The 27,908-nt window shown below is 54.4% G+C and overlaps 1 protein-coding gene and 1 non-coding gene across 5 annotated transcripts in view; one reads left to right on the top strand and one right to left on the bottom strand.

The window, feature by feature from the left end:
• RNF157 (ring finger protein 157) overlaps positions 1-27,908 on the bottom strand; it is a 59,393-nt gene that overhangs the window by 16,044 nt on the left and 15,441 nt on the right. For all 4 annotated transcript variants that reach the window (XM_090257896.1, XM_090257898.1, XM_090257897.1 and 1 more), the window contains exons 3-10: positions 8,253-8,341; positions 4,210-4,356; positions 3,644-3,761; positions 3,163-3,229; positions 2,836-2,879; positions 2,433-2,480; positions 782-853; positions 92-251 (exon numbers count right to left, since the gene is read on the bottom strand). In XM_090257896.1, the coding sequence (XP_090114022.1) occupies positions 92-251; positions 782-853; positions 2,433-2,480; positions 2,836-2,879; positions 3,163-3,229; positions 3,644-3,761; positions 4,210-4,356; positions 8,253-8,341 (745 nt within the window). The remainder of the gene's footprint in view (positions 1-91; positions 252-781; positions 854-2,432; positions 2,481-2,835; positions 2,880-3,162; positions 3,230-3,643; positions 3,762-4,209; positions 4,357-8,252; positions 8,342-27,908) is intronic.
• LOC149998959 (U6 spliceosomal RNA) lies at positions 14,424-14,529 on the top strand. Its single transcript, XR_016507272.1, has one exon. It is a non-coding gene; the product is annotated as a U6 spliceosomal RNA (small nuclear RNA).

Genomic DNA, 27,908 nt, shown 5'->3' with positions numbered 1-27,908 from the left:
TGGGGAGGATCAGGACGGCTGGGGGCAGGAGCCAGACAGAGATGGCGACCCCTCCTCCCACCGGCGGGCGGGCCGGCCCGCGGGGGCTTACGCAGCCGGCAGATGGGGCAGTTGTTGGCCTGGTAGCGCAGGGTGTCAGCGCAGGTGTTGCACAGGCAGAGGTGGCGGCAGGGCAGAATCAAGGTGTCCCGGACGTCTGAGAGACACACCACACACTCGGCACTGTTGTCACTCACTTCGTCCTCAGCCACCTGGCCGGGGAGACAGGAGCTGAGCCAACGGCAGAAGACACAGCTTTCTGAGCCAGGCAGCTGCGTGAGGAACGGAGACGAGCAGCGAGGCCATCTCACGCACCTTCAGTGAGGTTTACCGAGTGCGTTCGCAGACTCAGCCCCCCTAATTCTGGGCCCTGTCATCCCAAGCTCCTCCTACGAGGCTCCGGTCCGGCCCTCTCTGACCGTCGGGGGCTGAGAGGCCAAGGAGACCACCCAGGGAAGAAGAGGGTTCAAGGCTCAGTATCCAGAAAGCACTGCCAGCAAACAGGGGTCACGGGGCTCTGCAGAGAACTACCCCAAACCGGCCTGCGATGTGCATTCCCCCAAGTGATTTAAGTACACTCATCCGAAATGAGGGGCCGGAAAAGACCCTCCCAGGGCCACCCCGGCTCGAGAGCTTGCTGCCGACAGGCCTCGACCCTGGCTCCCTCAGAGAGTTCTCTCTCTCTCTCTCTCTCTCTCTGCCGCTTGGGAAGGGCGCCATCAGGACTTCGGGCAGAACTTGCCTTGGAATCTTGCGTGTTGTACTTGTTCTCAATCCCATAGATCTCCTGGAGGAGGTAGCTGACCCCGTCCACCTGGAGAGCAGACAGAAAGCAGCTCAAGGGCAGGCCGGCTGAGGGACGGGCAGGGAGGCCCCTCGCCCCCCGCCAACCCCGGCACTAAGGACCACAGGGGCAGAATGAGAAACGTCCTCAGAGGCCGAGACAACGTATGTTTTCTCTCCGGGAGGAGAATGAAGGTCAGACGTTTCATTCACCACCAGGGTGCCGACAGGGGACACGAAAGCTCACGGCTGCAGCCACCTCGTCCCGCCCCTCGCTGTCCTGGCGATTAAGAAAGGCCTAGACTAGAAAAGGATGGACGGATTTGCCTCACACTATCCCGTCAGCTATACAGGAAACGTTAGGCTTAGCCTCAAAATGTAGCATTAGCGAGGAAGTAAAAGTGAGGTGTAGCCATCACAAGAGTAAAGGAGTGGGAGAGAAAGGAAGAGGAGGAGAAGTGGGCAAGGAAAAGAAGGGGGCCCCCTCCCAGCCACGGAGTCTCCAACACGCGGCAAAAGCACGCCTGTTGGTTGTTTCTTAAAACCCCAACGTCAACACCAAGTTCACAGCCACTGATCTGGGCTGTGTCAGTGCTAAGCTGGCCCTCCCCTTGCCTCTCTATTCGAGGCCACCTCTGTCCCCTGCCTGGCTTCTTCCCCAAGACCCAGCCTGTCACTGACTTTGTACCCCACTCCTGGTCTGACGAGGTCTGTTAGGCAGGCCAGTCTAGCCACAGAGACAGAACATTCTCACTGAGCAAGCCCAGCTGTCGGCCCTACCCAGGCACCTTGGGGAGCGGGGCCTCCCACGGGGCGCTCAGTAGGGCCTGGCCTCCACAGGTGGCACCCTGGGCTCAAGGTCTGTCTCCTCCGCTGCCTCTCTTATAACCCGTTGTAACGCAGTGACTACATTAGAAAGGACACTATCCACTGATTTGTACGAAGGCATTTATTGACTATGGGCGACCTCATTAACAGGGGACAGTGCTTAACCTCCAAAAATGAATAATGTAGGATTTCAGATGCCCATCACCCATGGGAGGGGCCTGCCAATGTCACAGGGACCACCCCCCTCCTGCCCCCCCATGACTCGCCTCCTCCTTCTGCCACAGGGGACAGAGCGGGGCCCCAGCCGGGGCAGGACTCCTAGCAGACCTATGCATAACCGGCTGACATTCTGGAGGGGGCGGGTGGCCAGCGAACTCTGACGTCTGGAAAAGCATCGGTCAGATACATTAAGCCCAGGCTCTAACTGGCCCCGAGGAGGACGCCAGCGCTTTATCCTTTGGCCTGAAGTGTTTCAGGCCTGGCATGTCTCCCTAAACCTAATGTCGGGAGGCAAACTGTGTCCTTTCACTTTAAGAATGCTTTGCTCAGATCATGGCTGGCTCAAAACCAACAACTCTGGGACAATAAAGACACCAAAAATCAGTATTCCTTTCAGGCCACCCAAGTAGTTTCTACCATAAAAGCATACATTTTGTTGTTCTGTGACTTAAAAAGGGAGGTGGGAGGGAAAGAAGTGTGCTTAGCAAAAAGGGAGAGGGGGAAAAGGAAGGAAGGGGGGGGCAGGGAGGGGATGCCAGCCGTCCCTGGCCTTCCATACTTACTACTTGTTTCTGTTTGAGGGGCTTGACACAGAACGTCCCATCTGTGTGCTGGAATGAGAGCAGGGCAGTTACCAGAAGGGAGGAAGGCCAGGAAGCCCCAGCTGTTCGCTGTTACTTCGCTCCGCTACACACGTGGCAGGACACCCACCATGTGGAATTGGACTCCTAGTGCTGGTCTAACCGAGGCCTCCCGGGTTGAAGGTCATGCATAAGTGGGTGGCAGAGCTGGAACTCAACCCCAGTGCAGCCCGTTGTGCAGTGGTGTCCCTTCAACGCCCCCCCACCCCCGTCCAGCCTCCCGAGCCACCCCCTCTGCTCAGGCAGTCGGCAATAAGGGTGACAGGCGTCCTCCCACCGAAGAATCAAACACGCTAACGTGAGGCCCACAGAACCACTCACTCACCTTTTCGAAAGTGCCCAGCAGCACGTGGCAGTGGCCGAAGTACTCTGAAAGAAACGGAGGCACGTAGGTGAGGCAGGAACCCAAACACCAGGCCTGGATGCCCTCTGACCTTCCCCAGTTCCCTGCCATCACGCCAATGTCCTGCGCTGTCACGACAGGGGCGCGTTATGGAACCCAGCGGTGTTCCTGTCAGCCCAAGGGCCTTGGGAATATGAGCGTGGGGGAGACCCGGCCTGAGCGACCCCCACAGAGGAGGCCACAGCCGCCCCAGGCCTTGTGCCACGGAAGGGCGATGTGTCTGCCAAAGGAGACAGAGGGCATCCGTACCGTCCCCTTCGTCCACCACAGCACGGACCACCAACGGGTACACCTCTCGGTCCAGATCGAAGCCGAGCTGGAAGGAAAGAAAAGAAAGTAAGAACGAAGGACTTCCTATGTCTGAACGGCACAGGAATCCATCGGAAACGGGGGGCCGTCGTGAAGGGCCTCATCGCTGCCCCTCCTTCATCAGCCTCGTAGCTGCCTGGGTCCCTTTGATCGAAGGCCACCAGTTTCTGTGACCTCCAGGTTCTTCTCCTTGAGCACCGGTTTCTTGAAATACCCTAGGCTAAGGGGCTAGTTTGTGCAGACAAATCACGAGGTTCGGTGCGTCCTTTTAAGAATGTGAAGGAGCTACAGGCGGATGGTGATCGTGACCTTTGAGCAGTCCATGCGCTGCTGGCCACGGCCCTAACCGGCTTCCAGGCCCGCCCGCGGCTCTGTGCGGCCCCGTGTGGCCCCCGCCCTGCGCCGTCTCCCGGCAGCTCACCTCCTCCTCGGCCCACTCGGATGGGTCCACGGTGTGGGAGGGCAGGCAGAACTGCTGGCACACCCCTCGCCTGTAGTGCACCGTCTCCGACTGGAGGCTGTTGTCTTTGGGGATGTAGCTGTTGACCGAAGGCGGAAGCAAAGCCAGAGTTAGTGTGCGGGCCAGAGGGGTCTGACTGCTTCCTCCGGCTCCTGCCTGCTCTCCATCATTCACAGGCTCTGGGGACAGAATAGAAGACCGACCTCCTTTGCTATCTATTTCCTTTGCTTTGGCTCGGTAATGCTTCTACACTTATCAATGTGACTCCCCCCCCCCCCACCGGCCTGGGAAAGGCAGCTTAACAGTTTCCACAGCGTCTTCATGATCTGAAGGGCCGCGCCTCCATGTGCCACTGCACCCAGAGGGCGCAGTTTCAAGGGGAAAGGTGCAAGTGTGGGTCTCTGTAGAGGAAACTCCAAATTCAAGAACCGGACCTCACCTGGTTGTAGAAAAAGGCTGTTTTCCCCGCCAGCGGAGCGCGTGAGGCACAGACCCTAACCTGGCTGGGAAGGAAAGGGCGCGCTCACCTGGCGATGCCATTCTGGAACTCCTCGGTGGCCTGGTAGTAGATGGTAATGGCCACGCGGGCATCGGTGTCGAAGGTGAACTCCACGTTGTAGTGGACTTTAGCTTTGCTGGTCTCTTCCCCAGGGGTCTTCACTTCCTCAGCACACCTAGAAAACCACGAGGATTCAGCATTGGTGGGGAGCAAGTCATTATTTTAAATGTTTAATTTTTTTTTAACTTCACATACTGCGGCCTTCCCTCCACGACCAGAAACTCTGGCTTCCATCTCCCTTGGACACGCCACCGGAGGACTTCGCCGCTGCCGCTGGGCGCTGGGTGATTTCCCGTGTTTCGCAGCACTGACTCTACCACCCTTGTGTGTCCGCCTGGCTCTACTTATTTTTAGTTTTCATCGTGATCACCGCTACTAGTCCCACGGCCAAAATGGTTTCCACGAGGCCCCACTGCGTCCCGCTTCCGCCTCACTGGCAAAGCCCCTTTCATGGGCCCATTCCTCATCATCTACCTGCGTGTTTCCGAACAACATGCTCGGGTTACTCCTTGTTTCTCGGCTTTAGGCATCACCTATTGACTTCCCGCTGTGGAAAGGAGGATTTCTTTCTGTCCCCACTCTGCCCCGTGTTACAGCCACGCCTGCCTCCAGTGTAGCAACGGCCTGACTGTTAGTTCGGTCCATCAGTGTCCACAGTACTCTGATTATAGCAACACTAGTCACAGCTCAGCCACAGAGGAGTCCCTGATTAGGTGTTTTTCCTGCAGACATTTTTCTTAGCCTTTGTCCTCATTCGGTTTTTCTCAGTTGCTTAGTTTCCTCTGCACCTCATTGCGAACTTAAAACTGAACTCTCTGGACCGTCAGCTGCCACAGGTGCTCTGTGCATTCTGTCTTCTTGAGGAGGTCCCTTCTGGGGCCTTCTGCCCTGCTCTGCCTGGACCGTGCCCCCCTGCCCCTCCCCACACCTCCCCGCAGCCCCATCCTGGGACCTCCCTGCCCGTCACCCCGCCGAGTCCCTTTCCTCTCTCCTGGGGAATCGCAAGTGTCCTGCCTCTCCGGGCTTCCTCCCATTTGCAGGGAGCACAGCTTCCAGCAGCTTCCTGGAAAAGGGCGTGTTGGGGGATAAAGTTTCTGAGAGATTTTATTGTACAGTCAGACTTCATTGAAAGTTTGGCTGCGTAAAGAATCCTGGGTTATAAATACTTTAAAAGGGCATTCCAAGGCACCATGGTGCCAGGCGCGCGGTGGTCCTTCCAATTTAGAAATTCTTTTTTATTTTACTTATTTACTTTGAGAGAGAGGAGAAGGGAGGGAGAACGAGAGGGAGAGACATCGACGTGCCCGAGAGATACACTGATCAGCTGCCTCTTGTGCGCCCCCAGCTGGGGACCTGGCCCGCAACCAGGCAGGTGCCCTGACTGGGAATCGAACCAGCGACCTTTCAGTTTGCAGGACGCTGCCCAGTCCACTGAGCCTCACCAGCCGGGGCCAAAGTTCCTCCAGTCCAGGTCACGGCTGGTTTCTTCCCTGCCATGTCCTCTGTTCTCTCCCCCAACACCTGCCAGATGTTAAACCTCCCAGGCTGCTGCTCCGTTCCCCATATCATCCTCTTCTGTTTTCCAGAGCTCTGCTTTTTGCTACACTTCCCAGAATATTTCAACTTCTCCTCCTACGTTCCACTGATTTCCTCATTCTAACATGTTAATTTCTAAGGGCCTTTCCCCCGGGAATGCTGAATCGCCGTGGCCACGGTAAGGAAGACAGCACCTTCTCTGTGTCTGAGGCTGTAAGTGAAGCTTCCCTCTCCCTGCAGAATGTTTATTTCCACGTGGTGTTTTTCCCCCTCGGTTTGAGCTGTCACTTTCTTTCGCGTTACAGGCCTTCCTTCCACATCTGGGACTCTTTGGTCGTCTGCTTCTCTTTAAGAAACGCAGAACCCCCGACTGGAACCCTGAGCGCACAGGGGGGCTTGGGGACGCCTGGCCTCCCTGGGGGCTCATCTGAGTCTGTCTAGGAACCTCCAATGCCAGGTTCTTTGGTCTTCCCATCCAGGGGGGTCCAATTCCTCTGTTTTCTGAAAAAGGCCTGGCTGCCGGCATTCTGGGGGGAGGGATCGGGGGGGCAGGCTGGAGGGTGGGTGCCCTGTGTGCCTAAAGTCACATAACCCCCCTGACGTTAGCGCTGTGTCCAGTCCTTATCTGAGCAGGGGTCCCCCAAGTCCGGGGATTCTCTGAACCTTTCTGCCAGCTGCCTGCAGGGCGTGCGGAAGGCAGTCCTGGCTGTGCAGTGGAAGGCGGGGGTTGGGGGGGCCTACTACCTCTTAAGCAGACTTTCCACCCATCTTCCTCATGTTCGCCTTCCATCCTGACGGCCAGGGGTACCTGGTGCTGCCAGCGCCTGAGCCTCTGGGGATGTCACCGCGCAAGCTGGGCTGTTCCCCGCACTTCCGTCTGCTTACTCCGGGCTCTGACTCCTTGGATCTGCTCAGTTACTTAACACGCACCATCTGTTCCCGGCTCGGAAAAGTTTGTTTCTGCCGCTCCTTCCCAGTCTCTTAATTCTTGTGGATCATGCTTTTAACAGTGCTCTTCGGTGGGGTTTTGAGAGGAACCCAAACTAGACGTCCAATCCTCCACCTTGACCCGGCACTTGGAGACTCAGAACTTACTGTTCCCTGTTCCCTTAGCCTCCGAAAGCCCAAACCAGACGCCCTTCCCCCACCCCCGCTGAGCACCAGGCGCTCTCCCGTCCACCATCTCGTGCACTTCTGACGGCCGCCGCGCAAGCTAAGGTTGTCACCCCTTTTCCCCACGAGAAACCTGAGGCTCAAGCCAGCAGCCCTGGGGCGGGAGCTCCCTGGCCTCCTGCTCCCCCGGGGCCCTGGCGCTTTGCAGCTGCCGCGTGTGCTCCAGGGCCGCCGCGCCCGCCCGAGGCCAGGACTGCCCGCGGCTCAACCCCTTCACCGCCTCCCCTCCATCAAACACGGGGCAGGTCATGTGACGACAGGCACAGAAGGGACAGAGTCGCTGGCCACTGGAGGCTCCCATGGCCGCAGGAGCCTCAGTTTGTTCTGTCCCCGGGGACTGTCCTGCAGCAGGGGTGCCTCCTTGGCTCCCTTGTCCCCAGAGGTGACCCCACGGCTGGGAGCGTACTTAGGGAAGCAATAAAAACTTCAGGGACAAACAAAGTATAAGACTGAAGGAAAAGAGACAGAAAATAGATTAGTGGTTGCTTAGGCCTAGAAGAGGGGTTTTCGGGGACATGGGAAGTGACTGCTAATGAGTACGGGGCATCTTGGGGGGTGGTGAAAATGTTCTGAAATTAGATACAGTGACCATGGCACATGACTGACATACTAAAGACCCCTGGGTTGTCTGCTCTCGCTGGGTGAGCCATGTGGCATGTGAGCTGTAGCTCAATAAAGTTGTGATATTGAAGCAAAATTATCGGAGAGAAATCAACGTCCTAGAGCTAATAAGGCTGACCGAAAGCCACACACACAGTCCGGGCCACCCTCCGCGCCCCCTCGGAGAAGTCCGGGACCTCGGGCTTGCCCCGCACACGGTCTGCCCAGGGAGCCGGTGAGCTCCGCCGAGGGCGGCACCGGTGTCCGATGGCCCTGTCAGGGGACGGCACAAAGGGGGCAAATCAGGGACGGTGCTGACGATGAAGATGAAGCAACCAACCCCGGGCGCTCTGCGTGCCTCAGGGCAAGGGCACAGAGACTAAGAATAAGTGTAAGTGGGAAACAGAAGCCATAAACAAGGATTTCAGATTCCAAGTTCAAATACCCCCGTCTTCACACAGGCTTACTGAGGTATCTGCAAGGTTCACTTTTTCCTGCGATAATTCTTTTTCTCTTTAAAAAACACTCATGAAGTGGAGCCAGCAGTGACCACTTCCAGGAAGGGGACAGCTCTGCACACACGCAGGCTGTGGCCCAGAGTCTGAGCCGTGTGGGTGCGGAGCGCCCTGATCTGGGGGGCGGGGCGGCCCCTGCCCGCGGGAGGGCCCCCGACCCACGCTGGCCTGAGCCCCGGGCCCTTACCTGACGAGCCTCAGCGTGTCCTTCCGAATGTTGACCAGGCTTCTCAGAGTCTTCACTGGCTCCTGGGGCGGAGGCGCCGCATAAGGAAACTGTCGGAAACAAAGCGGGAGAAGGCCATGTGCTTATAAAGACCGATGACTGTCCCTCGCGGGTCCAGGGCTTCCCTGGGTGACAAAGAAGAACCCTGCGAGGTGAGGTGGGCAGGCGCCAGTCTCCTACCTGCGGGAGGACACTGACCTCTGACCCACCAGGTGAACTTGCTTGGGGGCTCAGCCAGTACAACTGGGATTTGAACGGGTCTCGGAAGAGCGAGATTTATCTGCCGTTTCCGTTCTCTGAAGCTCCTCTGAGTCAGCATTTAGCACGCGGATAACTAATAAAAATGCATCCCACAGCTCCAACTACCAACGACACACTGCGGCCAAGTTCATCACCAAAGGCTTTTCCATCTGACCTTGGACGACCGGGAGCGATACCGGCCAGGTTTCTCCTTCAGTGAAGCCCCGAGGTGCCTTAGGGATTTAGGCGCTGAAAGAGAAGGCCAGCCCATGCACAGTGCTGGGGCCTGCGGTCCAACAAGGGCCGGCTTCCCCTCGGCGGGTCTGGGGCGGCACAGGTCTCTCCAGCGTGAGCCAGGAGCGCATTCAGGGTCATCAAAGGTCTGTCGTAAGGCTTGGACCTTACACTGTCACTCTCGGGGCTCTCGGCTGATGACAGTGAGGACAGGAGAAGGGACAAACAGTAACAGATTTAACTGGGAACTGCTTCCAGAAGATTAAGGATGAGTTAAAATGTCCTCAGTATTGTTCTGCTGTTTTTAGGGGCAATAAGCAATTACTGCGTATAGTTTATAGAAAACCTGAGTCTGTGACAGTGGCTTCAGGAAACCAGGCGCCCATGTCACGCTCCAAGGTGCCCCACAGATTTGTGCTGAATGTGGTTCTTTTGCTTGGAAAACATAACCTGCAGTCCCTCTGATTTTAGGGCGTCAACATGATTGCTGACAACTGACGTGTACGAATGTGACCCTGAAGAAAACACATTCAACCTAAGCCATCAGATGCGCATCCCCATGACACACGTGGTGGGCACTGAATAGCAACATTTTATTTTTTTCACTGATAACATGAAACATGTGTATTTTTAAAATACATGATTGTTGGTTTTTCTAATAACAAAGTAACACGAATTCAAACAGAAAACTTGAAAAACACAAAAAAGTACAAAATCAGCCATCATTTCACCACTTAGCGGCACAGAAGTTAACGGTGCGGAACGTCTTCTCCGGGAGCTGCCCACGCCCTCATCCATCTCTGCCTCTATGGTCCCCTTCAAACTGGGCGCACTGTTATACAGTCGCTTTCCCTTCGAAAGGCATGGGGAACATTCTTAAAGTCTGTAATTTGACAACATGACCACACATGTTCGCGATGGGAGCCTATTAGATTTAATCAATTCCATATTCTTCAATGTTTTATGCTGTTTTACTCTTTCTGTTCCTGCTATAAATGTTGTGGTGAGTGCCTACACTTCTCCACGCTTGTTTGATTCCGTCCTTAGGACCAACTGCTAGATGTGCAGTTACTGGATCAAAGAGTCAGCACAGTTTTAAGACTTTTCGAAAGTTATTTTTTGCCGAATCGTCCTCCAGAAGGCTGGTTCCAGTTTCCTCCCCCACGGGCAGCGTGTCCGGAGGCTCTTGCCCAGGAGAGCTGACACCCTAGGTCAGGCCCCACGCCCTCCCCCGCCTGACACACTGAAGGAATTTAAAACAATTTAAAAATAAGCTGAAGCAGAAAGTAATTAGGCAGGAAAATCCAGAACAAAAGCTAGTCTATTCTAAAGCCAAAATAAATGACTTTGGGATTAAAAACACTTTTTTTTCTGGAGTAGCAAAGTTAATCATATATAGCTGCACAGGTACTGGGGAGGGGGCCGTGACCCCTCCAGAGTGGAAAGAAAGAAAAGAAAAAGGAAAAAGAAAAGGTCCTTCGCACCCTCCAAAAAAAAGAAAAATACCAAAGGGAGGGGTGGCACAAACCTGGTGTTCCCAGCCTCCCGCTCAGAACTTTATTACCTGAGGCTTGACTCTGTCACAAAGGCACAGACGCCGAAGGGTTGGCCCGTAAGGCCCCGGGCAGGCCACCTGGCACTCTTTGGCCACCTGTCTTTACCTAAAGCCTGTCTTCACTGCGAAAAGTGAAATGGAATTCTAGAAGCTGCATTAGGTGTCCTTCAGAGCGGCTGAGTTCATCTGCTCCAGAGCGTGTCGGAGACACGGGAAGACGCCCCATAAGCCCGGGCTGCGCTGCGCTGGGGGCAGAAGCCAGGACGCAGCGGGGGCAGGGCCGGCCCCGCCGGGTGTGGGCTGGGGGCAGGCTGTGTGGGAGACAGAGAGGGCGGCTTCTTCCCGTTCCCGGCCGCCGTGTGCTGGGTGCTGGCACCCGGGGGGCACGACTCTAGCTGGTCCTCCTGGTCTCCACTCGCTCCCTAAGGTAGTAAGACGTCTGCTGGGTACCTACTATGTGCCAGGCAGCATGCTGGGTTCTTTAGGTCTCTTTTCCCATTTTACTTTATTTAATTACGGTAACTTGCGCAGAGCACAAAGTTGGTCGCCGTGCCCACCCAAGCACGCATGAAGTCCCTTCGCATGTCATGCCCCCTCGCCACCACCCCCCTCCAGTCTGTGCGCGCCCTTATTCCGTATCTAACCTTCCCCACACTGACACTCACATCCGCTGCGTCCGCCGGGTTGTGAGCTCTTGGAGGACCCCCGACGCGCGGGAGGAACTCAGAAACATGCCGGCTGGCTGACTGAATGCGATTGCCAGTAGTAACACCCCCGTTTTGCTTACACAGACGCGGAGACTCAAAAGACTCGTGTTGTAACCGGGGGTCCCAGGGCTAGTGAGCAGCAGGACCGGGACTGAGATCCAGGAGCCACGCTCCCTCTACTGCCGCCGCCTGGGCTGCTGTTGGGAGCCCCGGCTGTTCTAGAAACCTGAGTGGAGCGTGGAGGGCCTGCAGAAGGCACGGACGTGGGCTGGGGTCCCTGCACGAGCCCCAGCCCTCTGGGCGGCAGCGCGGTGCTCAGGCAGCAGTGCCTAAGCGGACCCACCCCCAAACGTGAACAGGAGTCCCTGCGCCTTCTCAGACGAAAGCTTTCCTGCGGCGCAGCGTGACAAACCCTCGTCTGTGAGCTCTGCCAGCACCTGCACAAGGCACAGATGGACGTCCCACGCGGGACGACGGCAGAGAACACCGCAGGCAGCCGCCGTTCATGTCCCGCCCAAGGTGCGCGGACGCATCTCACTGACAGACACGGAGGCTTTTTCTCCACATTATTTTCAAAGGACCAAGGCATTTGCCCATTCGTCCGCACTCTGGCGATGCCCTGCCAGGCCTGGGGTTCGGGAAGGGCCAGGAACCCCCTCTTAGCTCCGTCTGTAGGGGCAGAGCCCCGGCGGCTTATACCCGGTCCCGCACGCCCTCCCTGGGCACCGCACCCACTCCGGACCAGCCTGCGGCGTCCATGCTGAAACACACCCAAATCTCGGCCACGAAATCCCAAACGCCTCAAGCCCAGGGTGGGAGCCCAGGGGGGGTCCAGCCAGATGAAGTCCTTCTGTGGGCCCGGGGCGTGGGGGGCGGGGGCTGCCAATCAGGGCTCCCGGGGGATCCTGGGCGCGTTTCTCTTTGGCCTTCTACCCTGGCGTCCACCCGTGTCCTTGCCGAGGGCCTTACACGGGCAGAGGGCCGCCTGGTGGCCAAACGTGGAACTGCCACTGTGTGTGTGTGTGTGTGTGTGTGCGCGTGTGCGTGTGCACGCGCCCGTGCGTACGTGTATGTGTCAACCATACATCCTAGATGCTTTTAATTTAGTCTTTATTGTATCTTTCCCATCACCATTTAGTCCCCGTATCCCCCCGCCCCCAGGCCACCACCACACTGCTGTCCACGTCCCTGCGTCCTTTTTCCTCTGTGCTCAGTCCCTGCATCCCCTCACCTCCTCCCATCCTAGATATTTTTAAGCCATTCTAATTTCAAATATTTTGTTCAACTACCCCTACGAATGCACCCACATTTTTGTTGCAGAAAATATGGTCCATATGCATATTAGAAAGTAGGATATCTTGCTTCAGTTGTATTTTATGGGGCAATTCCCATACGTCTATAAAAAGGACTATAATACTCTCAAAAAAATTAATAACTCCATTAAACATTTTTAAAAATGTATACCATTTTCTCACATTCGCTGTTTGTTTCAGGCCTGACTAAATGCCTCTCACACCCCCGATTTGGCCCCTGGGGGCCCCTTCAGGCGACACCTATGCCCTCTGACCAGCCCCATTGTTTCTGAGCACCACAGGGTGTCCCAGGTTCACCTTGGGTTTCCCCAGTCCTGTCCCTGGAAGCGACTGCACCTCAAGGAGCCCTGGCTCCTTCACAGAGAAGTCGGCCTCAGATCGCCTGTTGCTCACTGGTCTCCTCTGGCTGCTGAAGACATGGCCGTTTCCACGTTCCACTATTAGGAACAACGATGCAATGAGCATTTCTTGAGAGAAATCTTCATTTAAGGGAGGGGTGGGTAGCCCTGGCTGGCATGGCTCAGTGGACTGAGCGCCGGCCTGTTGAACCAAAGGGTCACCGGTTCAATTCCCAGTCGGGGCACAGGCCCGGGCTGTGGGCCAGGTCCCCAGTTGGGGGTGCACAAGAGGCAACCACACAGTGATGTTTCTCTTCCTCTCTTTCTCCCTCCCTTCCCCTCCCTCTAAAAATAAATAAAATCTTTAAAAAATAAATAAATAAAAGGGGAGTGTTTAAGGAAAACAAATTGATACACACAAATGCAATTTTTACTTGGAAAACAGAAAGCCCCAGATGCCAAGAATCTGCTTCCAAAGAGAAAGGAAATTATTTTAGACGATTTATAATTAAAACAGAAAGGTACTCATTTTCTACATTAGCAGACGTGTAGTATTTGTGCCAAAGAGTCACATGAGAGTTACCACGGAGAACAACATCTGGGTCATATGAATAACTCATTTATAGCACCACATAAACCTTTTCTTTTATAGATTGTAGGGCTTTGTATTTAAATTTCAGTTCCTTTTTACTTGACTCCTGGTTATTTTCTCAGCTTTCTCTACTTCCTCTCTTCTCAGAAACGCAGTGTGTCCAAGGCTTGTCAGTAGATATTTTTAGACTGGTGATGCTTTAGAACATTTTCTTAGATTGGCGTCAGGGGAGGGCAGTTTAGCCTCTGCTTGAGCGCCGCCAACGAAGGCACATCTGCCTATTTAACCAGCGGCGGCCCCGAGGCAGACTGCACTAGGCCTGCTGAAGACCAGAACGTCAATGAGCTATATTTACAGCAGAAAAAACCCCTTTTCACTCATTTTCTACCCAGTCCTCGTGGGGAGTTCACCATCACAACAGAAAGGCGATCGCGAAGCTGACGAGATGAAGACATCCTTTCCATTCAGGTCGAAGACGTGAGGGGGCCACCAAGAGGGTGTCACAAGGTGACCTTCACACAAAGATGCTCTGTGTCCAGGTTCAGGTACCAAAGGTTTTGACCAGGAAGGCAGCCTATTTATAGTCCTGTTAACAGCTCTGCTAGGTCCCCCGGCAGGGAGAACCCAGAACCAATGTCACAGCTAAGAGACAGCACATCTAACATGGACTCTTTCCAGAATGTTTAAATCCCAGCATGCGTACGCCCAATTAACCAACTCTCTCTGTTCACCTCATGTGGTGATAAGAATCCACGGCAGAGTAAGCACCCACCATAAAATCACACGGCTCTCCGCCAGCCCCCAGCACAGCCCCGCTCTACCCCGCTCTCCCCCGCTCCCTGCGGTTCGGTCTTGACTCATCATATGGGCAGCACTAAGCCCAGGCAACCCGTTCAGCACGTCAGACATCAAGGGCACCCCTGGGGCTCTGTGTGCTGTGCTAGTGACAAGGGCAACCTACTCGCCTTCTGGTTCCCCAGTGCGAGGGATCCCTCCCAGCGGGACAAAACACCCCCCATTCCACTGTGCCGCTAAAATAAAAGGACCTTCCTCAGGACGGGCTGGTGTTAGGGACAAGGGAGTGTGACTGACAGCAGCTAATTTTAAGAAGAGTTAAAACAGACACAGCAGTGCTTTTAGGAAAGCAGAAATGGTGCTCGCTCCGGCAGCACATACACCAAACTGGAACAATACAGAGATTATTAGCATGGCCCCTGCACGAGGGTGACATGCAGATTCGTGAAACAAAGCGGAAACAGTCATCTTTTCCCTCCAGCAAGTTGGTAAATTCTGACTAATAGAGAAGCTCCGCCTTTCAGACAAGCACCCCATTCTAGACTCCTGGCTTCTGGGTTTTATCTGGTCAGAGACTCATCGCCCAGCTCACAAATAAGAATCCCCTGGTAAAAAAAGACTTTCAGATGCTACTGTATGTAAAGACTACGCCCAGAGAGGTAAGCACCATATCAGTCAAAATAGGCATTTTAAAACAGACAACACATATTTTCCCAAAGAAGCATAACGTTATGTTCTAGATGGTGAAACTCAGAGACGAGAGGCAGGTATCAGGGTCCGCCTCTGCGCTGGCTTGTCCCTGGCGGCTCTCTTCGCCTGTGTCCCATCCCCGTTCCTTCCCTGGCCTCCTCCCTGAGATCTTGGCATCCTTCCACGTCTGTCACCGACCACCTCTCAGTCCGTCCTTGAAAGTCTTCATTCCTGAGCCACATCCTCCAACTGCCCGGGTCTCAGCAGCCGCCTCTGAATGGCTCCTCTTTTTTCTACTGATTTCCTGCCTGTGACTGAGACCCTGGGCTTCTTTCTGGTCCACTTGCAGGCTTGTCAGAGGTGATCCCAGGTCATCAAGAACAGATAGGTGTCTGAGCATTAACCATCAGCTCTCTGAGACTAAAAGAGCCAAATGCCAAGTTCAAACACGGTGCAAAGCAAACTGGTGCAGCAGAGAGCCAGCCCCCAAGCCGGGCCACATGGTCAGACCTCCCGGCTCTGTGATCCTGGCCTAGTCTTCAATACCGAGATTCTAGTTAATCACCTGTCAAGAAAGCACAGCCCCCATAACCAAATGGGAAGTCAACGCGCAGCAAGAGGATTTAGTGTCCGGCTTCCAACAAATAAGTTATGGAAAAGGGAAGGTTTGCAGTGGGTAAACCCGTGGTCAGGGCTGCTGTCCCCAGTCGTAAGTGTCAAGCCGTTATGTGCGTGGTGTGATGCCGCAAGGATGGTGCTGGCCTCTGCGCTTCTTCCACCAAATCCATCCCCGGCGCTAATCACGAGGAAACTTCAGAAAGCCCTCCCAGAGCGACGTTCTGCAAGATGCTTCACCGATGCCTCTCAAAACTGTCAAGGTCACAAAAAACAAGGGAAGCCTGAGAAACTGTCCCCGACGGCAGGAGATGAAGGAGACGTGACAACCAGAGGTGACGTGGGGTCCTGGATTAGATCCTGGGACCGAAGGGTGACATCAGCGGTGGCACTGGTACAGTCCTGATAAAGTCCGCAGTGGCCCGAGGTTAGGTAGGGTGTCAGCGTTGGGTCAGTGGAAGTTCTCTACTACCTTTGCGGTGCTTCTGTAAGGAGGTCACAGGCTTTGAAAGAATGAGCTCAGCGGGGGAAACGCGGAGGTGAACGGGCAGCAGAGGGTCTCGAGGCGCGGCGGAAGGGGAGGTCTCGGCTCCTGGGTGACTCCCGAGGAACCCCTGCACCCTGACAAGCCCCCACCTCCTTCCGGGTAAGGGAGGCTCAGTCAGAGCCACCTCACCGTCTGTGAGACGAAGGGGGGCGTTAATCAAGGCCCAGCCGGGAAAACAGAAGCCACACCAGCTCTTTTCACGGAGAGAAGTTAATACACGGGGCTCATCAAACAGGCGCGGAAGAACTAAAACACCGGCAGGGGACGCAGGGCTGACGGAGGAACAGCGGGAAGCAGCCCTCACCCCTGGGGCTTGGGTCCCCTGGAAGCCCGCAGCCCCCTGGCGCCCCTGTTGGCAGAGCCCGGCAGCGAGAGGCGGGCTGTGGGGACACGGCACCCACACAGTCGCAGCCGCGCAGGGAGCATGAGCTCAGAGGGTGCTTTGGGGCATAAATGTTCGCTGTGAAAGAATGTGAGTGTAAATGTCACCCGCTGGCATAGATCATATTTTGATCATAGTGTCTATTAAATTCCTAGGCTCTTTTAAAAGTGTGTTGCAGCCCCGGCGGGTGTGGCGCCGTGGACTGAGCGCCAGTCTGTGAACCAAAAGGTCGCCGGTTCGATTCCTGCTCAGGGCACATCCCTGGGCTGCGGGCCGGGTCCCCAGCTGGGGGCGCCCGAGAGCCAACCACACACGGATGTTTCTCTCCCGCTCTTTCTCCCTCCTGTCCCCTCTCTCTAAAAATAAATAAGTAAAATCTTTAAAAAAAAAAAAAAGTATGTGGAGGAGATAGGCCTCTGGGGCTTACGGCTAGGGACTGCATTCTGTTCTGTAATTAGGTGACCTCCACCTCAAAGCTCGCTGCTCAGGGCTGCATTCCAAAGATAAGGCGACTTCTGATCAGTTTCTGTAATAATCGGGGCTCCGTCTCTGTCGCCGGCGGGAGACCGCTGTAGGAAGGGCCTAGCGCGCTGCTTGGGGAAGCCGCTGACAGGTTACCGACTGTGAAGCTGTTTGACCCACAGGGCTTTGACTTCTGGAGGCTTTTGTAGAACAGTTTCATGACAAGCTAAGGCCACTATGCATCTCTTTAAAAGTTGAAAAAGTTAACGAAACTTTTCTTTGAACTGCGACACCAGTAAGCACAGTTTCCCGTAAGCGGGGTGTGCAACAGGAAACAGAGAGGCGAGTGTGCACCCCAGGTTTCGGGACCTTTCAAAGACATTTCGAGGAAATTCCTACAACACTTGCTTTGGTTTCACGGCCGAGTACCACAGAACTCTCTGAGCTCTGGTTTGTGAAGACACCTAACATTTGACAACAAACCAAAAGTTCAAGCATGTAGTGGCATTTTCCAAGTCAGCAAAACTATGTCATCAAGGGCCTCTCTCCAAGCTTCCGGGAGATGGTCTACACGTCCCTTCCCCCTGCCCCCCGTGTGTGTCTATACCTGATCTTCCCACGAGATTGTGAGTTTCATGGCGAATCCACGTGAGTCATCGTTGTGTGACCCAGAGTGCCGGGGCCGGCACGGGAAGGCAGAGGGGGATTTGTAGCAGGCATGGGTGGGTGAGCTCTTGGGGTGAGTGGGCCATGTGCCTGTGGCAACTCCAAATTTTGAATGTTTGTCCCTCCGATGAAATGACAGGCTGGCACAATGAATGCCACACAGTAACTGAAAAACAGTCCGCCAGGGGTTTTTCAATAAAGGGTATGAGGAGCTGAGACCCGCGGGCCCCACCAGGGAGCTGTATGCAAGACCAGAGAGTGGACAGGAATTGACATGACCAAGTCGGAGCCACACCAGGAGCTGGAAGACCCAGGCTCGGGGCCTCGGGTCAGCACCTGCCGAGATAAGACCCGGGCATCAGAGTCCTCACCCGTACAATGGAATCTGCAGCCCACACAGGCTATCATTAGTGATGTGATTATCGTTAGTGATAATATTATCTCCTTTAAGGAATTCCACCTGGAACGCAATTCTGAATACTTGGCTAAAAGAATGTGCGGGTAAAATACCAGCATTAGATAAGCATCTCTTATCTATGAATACCAACGCGCTTGGAACAAACCCACCTGGATGTTTCCTTTGCTGTGGCCCAGAGAATTACTGTGACTCCCCTTCCCACCACGCCGTTGGAATTTAACCCCTTGGGAAGAGCAACCCCTCACGGAGACACACGAGTCCTCCCCACAGTGACTGAAAGCTTGTCTGAGAGTCTCAGTTGATGGGAGACACTGGCTAGCATAAAATGGGCATAAAGCAAGTTAGCCTCCCGCCTGCTGTGGCCCTGGGTGGTCTGATGAACAAGCAGGGCTTCCAGTGGAGAGAAAGCCCAGGCAGCGTCTGTCCGTCTGGCGGGGAGCTCTGAGCACTGGAGACGGGGCTGGGGTTAACCACTCTGACAGAGGGCTGCTGAGCGGAGCCACGCTGACCGGCCACCTCCCATGGTCACATATACACGGTGCCTGGACCTCTTGGTGGCACACGTACACACGAGGACCCCCAGGGCTCCGCGGCATGTCTGTGACCCACCCCTTCTTTCTAAGAAATGTTTTTTGTTGCTGTTGTTAAAGTCAGGTATATCGGGGTATACCTTACATCCAGTAAAGTTCACTTTTTCTAGAGTACAGTGCTATGAATTCTGACAAACACAAACAGCCACGTAACTGACATCAGAATCGAGGTACAGGGCATCCCATCACCCCAAACGCTCCTTCCTGCCCCTGTGCGGTTGCCCCACCCCACTCGTCCCTGGCGACTCCTGATCAGCTTCCTCACCCTGTGGCTTTGCGTCTCCAGAATGACAAGACACATCGCACTCCTTACAGGGCTCACATGGAGCAGCCCAGGGCCTCGCTCGGCTCGCACAGGTCACGGCGCGTGTGCACGTGCGGAGGAGGGGAGCCCAGGGTCTGAGGGTATGAAGGGCGGCCAAGGTCACCGCGGCCGGAGAGGCCTCTGCCCGCTCTGCCCAAAGCAGGGCCCGTCTTAGGGAGACGTGAGGCAGCTCTTTCAATCCACAAAGACCCCTTATTTTACTTATTTATTCATTTTTGATGGGGTTTATTGGGGTAACATTGGTTAATAAAATCATATAGGTTTCAGGGGTACAGTTCTACAGCACATCATTTGTATGTTGTACTGTGTTCACCACCCCGAGTCAAGCCTCCTTCCGTTACCAGTTACCCCCCTTTACCCGCTCCTACCTCCCCCCGCCGAAGGCCTCTTTATTTCAAATTGTCCCTAGAGAAATACACTGCTTCCCTCTCCCACGACTGCTCTGTCCTAGACACCACCAGATTTCCTTCCAGTTTAGGTGAAGTTCTGGTGTTAAAAGAAAACATGGATTACTGTGGCGAGGGCGGAACACAGATGCGTGAGAAAATCCTGTTAAACTGAAAAGCCCGGGTTTCACAGAACGTTCTTCCTCCTGTCAGACTGGGCTTGGCCTCGCGCGGAGTCACTCTGTGCCCGCAAGTGCTTCCCGCACCGCCGGGCCCCCGTTGGGGGAAGCACCAAGGCCCGTGAACACAAAGGACGGTCCAGTGCCCTGCGCATCCCGAGCTAGCGGGACCGCAGGTCACTTTGTAGCGCTGCACAGATCACATGACAGCCATTTTGAAAAACAAATTTAATTTCTGTGGAAGGAAAATTCTTGTACCTGCAATTCCAGAGCCTAAACCACGTTGCTTATACCATCCCTTTATACTCCACATAATGAATTATTTACACGCGCCGTCAGGAAAATGGAAAGTAATTCTATACACCCACCAGAAGGGCTAAAATTTTAAAAAGGTGGGAAATACGGGTGCTGAGGACTGTAACCCCTGCGGGTGGGAGCAAAACTGCTCAGCAGCCTATGCCCCCACGCGAGTCCCAGGCGAGTCCAAATAGAGAAGCGGGCCGAGGCTGCCCAGCGCGGGACGGGCTGCGACACCCCTGCCCCCAGAGCGCACAGGGAGGTGGCCGGCCAATGCAAGGGGATGAACGCCTCACGGGCGCTCTGAGTTGCGGAACTCAGCGGAGACAGGCACGCAGCTCCCAGTCCCACTTACATCAGGTGCAACGCAGGGAAGAAGCCAGGCTTGGGGTTACCTTGGGTCAGAGGTCGTGGTGGGGAGGGGGTCCAAGGGGAGCTTCTGGGGGGCTGGCCACAGGCTATGTCTTCATCCGGATGCTGGTCCCTGAGGTGCGTTCACTTTATCAGAATCAGCTACACATGTGTGATTTGCCGACTTTCAGTATCTGCTAGAGTTCAATAAGCATAATTGTTTTAAAAGCTAAGCCAGCCCTGTGTAAGTGAATCTAGAACGATCGCCGAGACACACCGATTAACCAGCAAGCGCAGAAGCGTGTACAGGGTGTGCAGCGACGTGTGGGTGCCCCGCCCCGCCCCACCCCGCCGGGTGCGTGCTGCCGTCCCCCAGCTGCGAGAACCGGGGCTGCACACAGCCTGTCCCGCTCCTTCCCAGTGGTTCCCTCTCAGGGATGAGGAAGCAGCGCCACCTGGCCCGTGACAGGGGCTGATTCCTCCTCCATCGCACCACCACAGGACAGCTGACGGCCGGTGACTCACCGGTGGGGTGCACCGCAGGCTGGCCCCTTCCCTCCAGATGGAGTGACTCTGGTACAAACCGTACCCCAGAGCTTTCCCGAGGGACGGGGCTGACACATGTGTGCCAAGACCACACTGTTGCTCAGCACTGCGCCCCCGCCCTGCCCGACTCCCGGGGCCCCCTTCTCCAGGAAGCGCTCCAGCCACAGAGAGCTTCTGCAGAGATGTCGGCTCAGGCGCGCCCCGGAGGCACACCGAGAGCAGCGGTGCGGCAGTGGCCTAGGGCGTGGGCTCTGCGGAGGGAGTTCTGGGGATAGGTGGTCCCCCACCCAGACGGCGGGGAGGACCATCCCTGGGGTGTGGTCCCTGGTAGTAGTAGGACATGGGGCAGGGGTACTGTCCCTAGAACACGAGGTCCGGGAGCAATGGTTACATTCGGGAATGGAACGGGGCGGCTGTTATTCAAAGTTCACTGAAAATGGAAAAAAGACAGTCTTGGATCCAGCTGTCAACCATTTAAACTCAAGTGTGACGACCAGCCTACCTCATCTGGGGACACTTAAAGGACCCAATTTTAAGGAGTGGCAGAACGAAAACTCTCCGCCCAGGCAAGTCTCCGAAGCCAGTCAGGGGAAGAAGCAATGGGGAAGGCGTGAACTCGGAGGCTGGAGATGAGGGTGTCTGTGTGGATTACCTGGGAACCACAAACCCAGATTCCGGGGCCTGCAAAGCGGTCAACTTCCTCCCCCTGCAGGACAGAGGAGCCCCCTTCCTTGAAGACTGTGCCCCCCGTCCCAGACAAGAGAAGCGCTTACAAGACAATGCCCTGCGAAGGCCTGGCCCCATCTTCCCTCCTGGCCACCAGACCAAAACGGGGGTCAAATCTCTGTATGACTCGGCGGGGCCGCTAGGCCGGCCAGGAGAGGAGGCGCCGCTGTAAGGGCAGAGGTGCGTGGGGCCGGGCTCACAGGCGCTGGCAGGAGCGGCGGTGGGCGTGGAGGGGCCTGAGGTGCTGGTCGAGGGCTGTGGGACAGGGAGCGGAAGGAGGAAGCCTATTGCTACGGAGCCACCCTCTCCTGACACAGGATTAACACCCTGACAAGGGCGCTGGGTCTAATATATGCCAGGGAGAGGGTCTCTTGGGAGCTTGGAAAAGCCACGGGCCACGCGAAATGTTTCCGGAGCCGGCCCAGCAGTCTTTGGAAGAAAAGATCAACAGGCTTAGCGGAGTGGGCGTGGGTCTGCCAGCGCTGGGCGCGTCCTTCAGGGGCCCAAGGACCTCTGGGGACCGGAGCCGGGGCGCTGCTGCTCCCCGAGGTCAGACTTCCATCAGGGCTCATTCGGACAACGGGTTCCCCTTGACTGTTCTCACACCCTCTAGTTCCTTCTCCCAGGGCTGAGTTTTACAACCTGAACTGGTTTTGAAATTCTCATACAGAGAAGGAACCCACTAGGCTACCAGCTACTAAGAGCTGCTCCAGCTGCTCCTGCGCCTCCAGCCCAGCTTCTTCCCCAGAGACGCTCCTTCCTCCTAATTCCAGGTTACCCCTTCCTGTCACTTAATCCCTAAAACTGTGCCCTGAGGTCCACACGCCAGACAGATCCCTGCCTCACATCTACAAGCGAAGCGGTAGATCCGACACACACACTCATCCTATCTGCTGACCTCAGCCACCGCGGGTCGGTAGCTAAGGAAGGGAGCAAGCTCAGTTGATGGTTTGTGCAGAAAAAGAGAAAGAGAAAGAAAAAGATCTAGGCAGTAGTTTCAAACTATCTTCCCCAAGATCCTTAACTACAGAGGCAAAGATGGTCACTATGGAAATCCGGCCCCTGGTGGATTATGTCTCAATAAAGCTGTTGTTTAACAAACTAACACAAGGGCCCAGGGCCCCGAGGGCGGCCGGGGGAGGGGGGGCTGGCTGTCCCATCTGGATCTGGGTGTGGTTACAAGGATGTTTGCTCACAGTTTCTTAAAAATGTAGGTATAAGGTTTACATACTGACACGTGAATATTTCACAATTCAAAATTAGAAAGTAAAAAGAGAAAAAACAAGAGAAGGTAAGTTAAAAGCAAAATAAAAATACAAATAAACTTAAAGCAGTTGTTTCTTGTTTTCAAAACAGTAAGTTAGAAAGTGGGGTGCAGTTCGTCTCCTGGAGCAGCCCTTCCCATGGTGGGGGGCCCGGGGGGCAGGGCTGCGGTGTGAAGGGCAGCTGCACTCCCTGGCCTCTGCCCCACGGCTGCCGGCCCCCCGGGGGGACCCCTGTCCCTCTCACCGGCCACTGACTGCAGACACCCAACCCCACAAAACCGAGGTCTCAGGGCAGAGAACTCTCAGAACGGGAGTCACATAAAAGTCCCCTCCGTACGGCCAAGCAGCCAACGCTCAGACCCAGCTGAGCCGTCTTTTTCATGCTGTCCCTCGTGTTCCGAAGCTGTGGTTAACTTCACGGCGGCCCTGACGTCTCACGGGCTACGCGCTTATCTGCTACGGGCTTACCTGCGCACAATAAAACCTCCCCCGCTCCCCACACACACGGAACCGGCTTTTCCAGCTAACCTCCGGAATCCAGAAACTGTTGGAACGAACTCTTGAGTAAAACCTACAATTTGGTTATTTGGAACTATGACTATGATGTTGATTTCCATGCTGCAGAAACAGTCTTTGTTTACACGTTCAATATTTATTCCCTAAGGAAACCGAAGCAACCTTCCCTAGAAGAAGGCATTTGAAATAATTTCTTTATCTCTATTAAGGATAAAAAGTAACATAGATGGAAGAAGTTTTTATTTTTTATTTAACAAAATATGTTTATTGATATTAGAGAGGGAGGAAGGGGGAGAGAGAGAAACATTGATTGGTCACCCCCCGTATGTGCCCCAACCGGGAATCAAACTCAAAACCCTGGTATGTGCCCTGACCGGGGATCGAACCCCCAACCTCTTGGTGTAAGGCGGGTGACGCTGCAACCCACGGAGCCACCGAGCTAGGGCGGAATAAGTTTTTTTGTTAAGAACAAAAAGCAAGCTAAATTTCAAAATTGAAGAACTAAAATCATTTCATTTATATCATTTTCTAAAACGGAATAATCCTTTCTTCCTTAGGCCAGTACTAGTGTGCATGTATGCCTTAAAAAAACTAAACCTAACACTCATGTTCACGGCAGCATTAATCATGGCAGCCAAGAAGTGGAGGCAACCCAAGTCCGTCAGTGGATGAGTGGATAAACAGAATGTGGTCTATCCATAAAACAGGATGAGCCAGCCCTAAAAAAGAGGGACGTCCTGCCCTGGCCAGGTAGCTCAGCTGGACAGAGCACCGTCCAGACACGCCTGGATTGTGGGTTTAATCCCTGGTCAGGGCACATGTGAGAATCAACCAATGATGCCTCAATAAATGCAATAACAAATCAATGTTTTCTCTCTCGTCTCCCCTTCCTCTTGCTTTAAAAATCAATAAATAAAAACAAATTTATTTTTTAAAGGAAGGACATTCTGATGCATGCTACAACATGCATGAGCTTGAGGACATGATGCTCCGTGCAAGAGCCATACACGAGAAGACCGAGATGTAAGATTCCACTCACGTGCGGTGTCCTGAGCACTGAAATCAGACACGGGAGTGGAAGGGTCGTTGCCTGGGGCGGGGGCAGGAAAACGGGGAAGCAACACTCCGCGGGCGGAGCGTTCCGGCTCCCCAAGATGGAAAGAGGTCTGGACGTGCGCTGCACAGCGGGGTGAACGTACTCAGCACCACGAACCTGCACACTTACAATGGTCACGATGTCCCGTTTGGGGTTACACGTATTTTGTCACAGTTAAAAGACAACCACCCTGAGGGAGAAGGTTGAGGAGACCACTTGCTGACCTGGGCAGAGACGTCACCCTGGGGGCGCCGAGACATGGGGAGATGTGTATAATAAAAATGCTGTTCTAAAACCCTTACGCAGAAGTGTCCGCAAAGCCCTAAGCCACTCAGAGGGTGTGAATATTCATTCCGCGTTCAGCTCTTCCGCAGTCTGGGTTTCCTTTCGCTCTCAGGCTGTTAAAAAACAGGCACATCCGTCCGGAACCCAGTGCTCCAAGAGGATGAGGCCACCCTGCTCCATTCCTTACGCTGCCTGTTCTGATTGTCCATCCTTCTCCCCACTTCCCGCTCCCACTCGGCGGGCCACACCCTTCCTGCACTTCACTGGAAAAATGACACCCGTTGTTTTATGAACGGCTTCATTTTCCTACTCCTATAGATTCTCGTACACCTCCTTCCTTCCTCTGCTCAGCAGCGGCCCATTCTCTATATTTTAAGAAAATTTCGGTGCTTTTAATTAAAAAGTGAAAACATGTCCAGTGGGGAAAACTCAAACAACATACAGAAGAACATGATGACGTACCCCCAGAGTTACCACTGTAACAGGTTAAAATGCACCGCGGTCCATGTCCTTTTATGGACCAATAAATATACACGCATGTACTTACACGGGAACTGTCACACATGCTTATTCTGTCACACATGAAATCAGCTCTACGTTATATATAGCGACTTGATTTCTTCCGTAAATAATGTGGTTGTGGGCACATTTTCATCTCAGTGGGTACAGACCTAGCTTATTTGGGGCTGGATACCAGTTCATAGTATGGATATACCATACGAGCAGGACAACCCCAAAACCAGAATTTATTTATAAAAAATTGTGTATTTAGCCCTGGCTGGTGCGGCTCAGTGGGCTGAGCGCCGGCCTGCAAACCAAAGGGTCGCCGGTTCTATCCCCAGCCAGGGCACAGGCCTGAGTTCCAGGCCAGGTCCCCAGTTGGGGGTGTGTGAGAGGCAACCACACACTGATGTTTCTCTCCTTCTCTTTCTCCTTTCCCCTCTCTCTAAAAACAAATAAATGTTTAAAATTTTGTGTATTTATTCTTAAATGTTTAAACTTCAGTCACCTTCAAAGTACTCTCCATTTGACGCGATACACCTATCAAAACGTTTTTCCCACGGCTCAAAACAGTTCTTGAACTCCTTGATTTTGGTGCCTTTTAGTGCTTCTGTCAGTTTTTTGTTTCACCTCTTCCACACCAGTAAAATATTTCCCTGTGAGGACTTTTTTCACCCAGAGAAACAAAAAAAATGTCACTTGGGGCGAGACCGGGTGAACAGGGAGGATGCAGAATGGGGGTCATGCTGTTTTTGGTCAAAAACTGCTGAACACGCAGCACAGTGTGGGCAGGTGTGCTGGTAAATCACCCGTCGTGAAATGGGCAAATGTGTTGAGTCTTAAAAATAAAAAATTCCCTGAAGCCAAACCCAGCCTCTCACAACAACGCCAGCTGGTGCACGGATCCAGATGGGCTCCTAGAACACTCGCCTAGCGGGGAAGCCTGCGCTACAAGGGGCCCGCCCGCCCTCCAGGAGATAATTCTGGTATTTTGTGTGTTGGGGGGGCGTCCCCCTCATAATTTATTTAACAGTTCCAGCCTGATGTGTGGAAAATCCACACAATCCTAAATTCACTAAGCCTCTAAATAACAGAGGTTTTAGCAGCAATTCACCCATGAAACAAGACCAAACACAATAACAAAGCAGAAAAGCAGCCCCAGCTCTTCCACCTGCCAGGACAGGCAGGAGTGGCCTTTGCTTAACATGGAATGACTGTGAGGTAGGAACACAACGACCTCAGCCCCCACTCAGGGACCAGAGCACAGAAGCCCGCAGAAGCCCCGTTCCTCACTGAGGGCTGTGACGCAAACAGCGGGGAGTCTTCTCCCCACCCAGAGCCACCAGCAGCTGCACAGAGAACTGACCAGAAAGGCTGCTCCCGGCTTCTTTCCGCCCGGCAGGGTCAGGGCACGTTTCAAGCATGACATTCCTCTGACGTCCGGCCGCCCTCACTTGACAACCGGGTAACCTGAGAGCCTGAGTGACAGACTTGCCAAAGTCACAAAGAGTTTAATGCTATGAGGCAAAACACCCCTGAAATCTTGTTCCAGCCTCTCTCCAACCATCTTAACCATCTTGCTGTGTGTACGCTTCCTCTGGTTCTTTACAGGTGACCCTTGAGATTTGATGATACCTATGACTTTCACCAGTTCTCCTGAGGGGTAGCTCAGTATGGCTCCTGTGAGAACCACAGGTGGAGTGATGGTCCCCCAAACGATGCTCTTTCCAGTCTGACCATCCAGAAACGCCAGGAAGGACCACAAGCCCCTGAAGCCAGGCAGTCTACAGCATTTCTATTTGACAGAACAATTTATTTCAACCCCCATCCTCGTTCCCTCCGGAAAGAGGAGCTGCTCTTGCCTCGAGCTGCTGGGTGGCTTTCGAAGGCTGTTCTCTTTCCTCTGCAACCTGACACGGGGGGTAAGTTACCGGAGAGCAGGAGCCAGTCCTTCAGACCTCAGGCTGCCCGCTCTGCCATCACGGGGCCTGCTCTTGAGCATGCGTGACCTGCAGGGATGGCAACCCTGGGGGCAGGCTGGCAGACGGAATCACACACCACAAGGACGCTCTCAAGAAATGCTCCAGGAGGACGCGCCGTGGCCGCTACGTCCCCTTTCAGACGCCCCTCCGCCCGTCTCTCCAAGCGCACTGGATGATCTGCTCCGGCCGGCGGACAGGACGCGGGCAGCGCTCCCGAGTCCACCCGATCCGAGAGCAGACGCGGCGCTGGGGCTGGGCTGCCGGGTTCGAGTCCTGACACGGGCGCTGACGGGCTTCGGCGCCTTCATTTAAGCCCTTTGTGCCTCGTGTTCCTCATCCATCGGGCGAGAACCTCCCTTGTTAGGGTGTGAGGACGACGTGCCCACTGGCTCAGAACACGCAGGCAGCCCACAGTGAGTGTTAGACAGCTGCCAGCTCCCATTGTTATTAAATAGCCGAACGGAAGGGAAAGGGCGGTGGGCTGCATCATTCTGTGGACTCCACTTCCAGCTGCTGTAGGGAGTTCCCGGCTTTGCTTGCTTTCCTTTTTCAATCTGACTTTTCAATGACAGTTTCCATTCAATGTCACTTTGCACTGGTTTCAGGCATCCGGCATGGCGGTTAGACAATCAGGTACGTCACGACGCGACCCCCACCCCCCAACACTGGCAGTAACCGCCTGGCAATCACACTGTTATTGTTCCCCGTGCGGGACTTTACATCCCGAGTGTGTCTAACTTGCTTTCTTAACATGAAATTTTGATGTCTTTTGAAAACACATCCGCTCTGTACACTGTGAAGCATATTTAACCATTACAACCTGAAAACCACAGCAAAACGGCCGCGGCTGCTCACCAGCGCTCCAGGCAGAGCCCGGCCGCCCATGCGCTCCCCAAGGGCCACGAACACCGCGCTGAAACCCTGGGAACACTTGCGGGCCAGCCCAGGCCCCGAATGGAACCTCAACAAGAGCTGACTTGTTTTAAAATCATCTTTATGGCCTGAAAAGGTCAAAAAT

The sequence above is a fragment of the Furipterus horrens genome, unplaced genomic scaffold (assembly GCF_987537825.1).
Source record: "Furipterus horrens unplaced genomic scaffold, mFurHor1.1.pri manual_scaffold_11, whole genome shotgun sequence".
Lineage (NCBI taxonomy): Eukaryota > Metazoa > Chordata > Mammalia > Chiroptera > Furipteridae > Furipterus > Furipterus horrens.
This window is presented reverse-complemented; position numbering and strand designations above follow the sequence as displayed.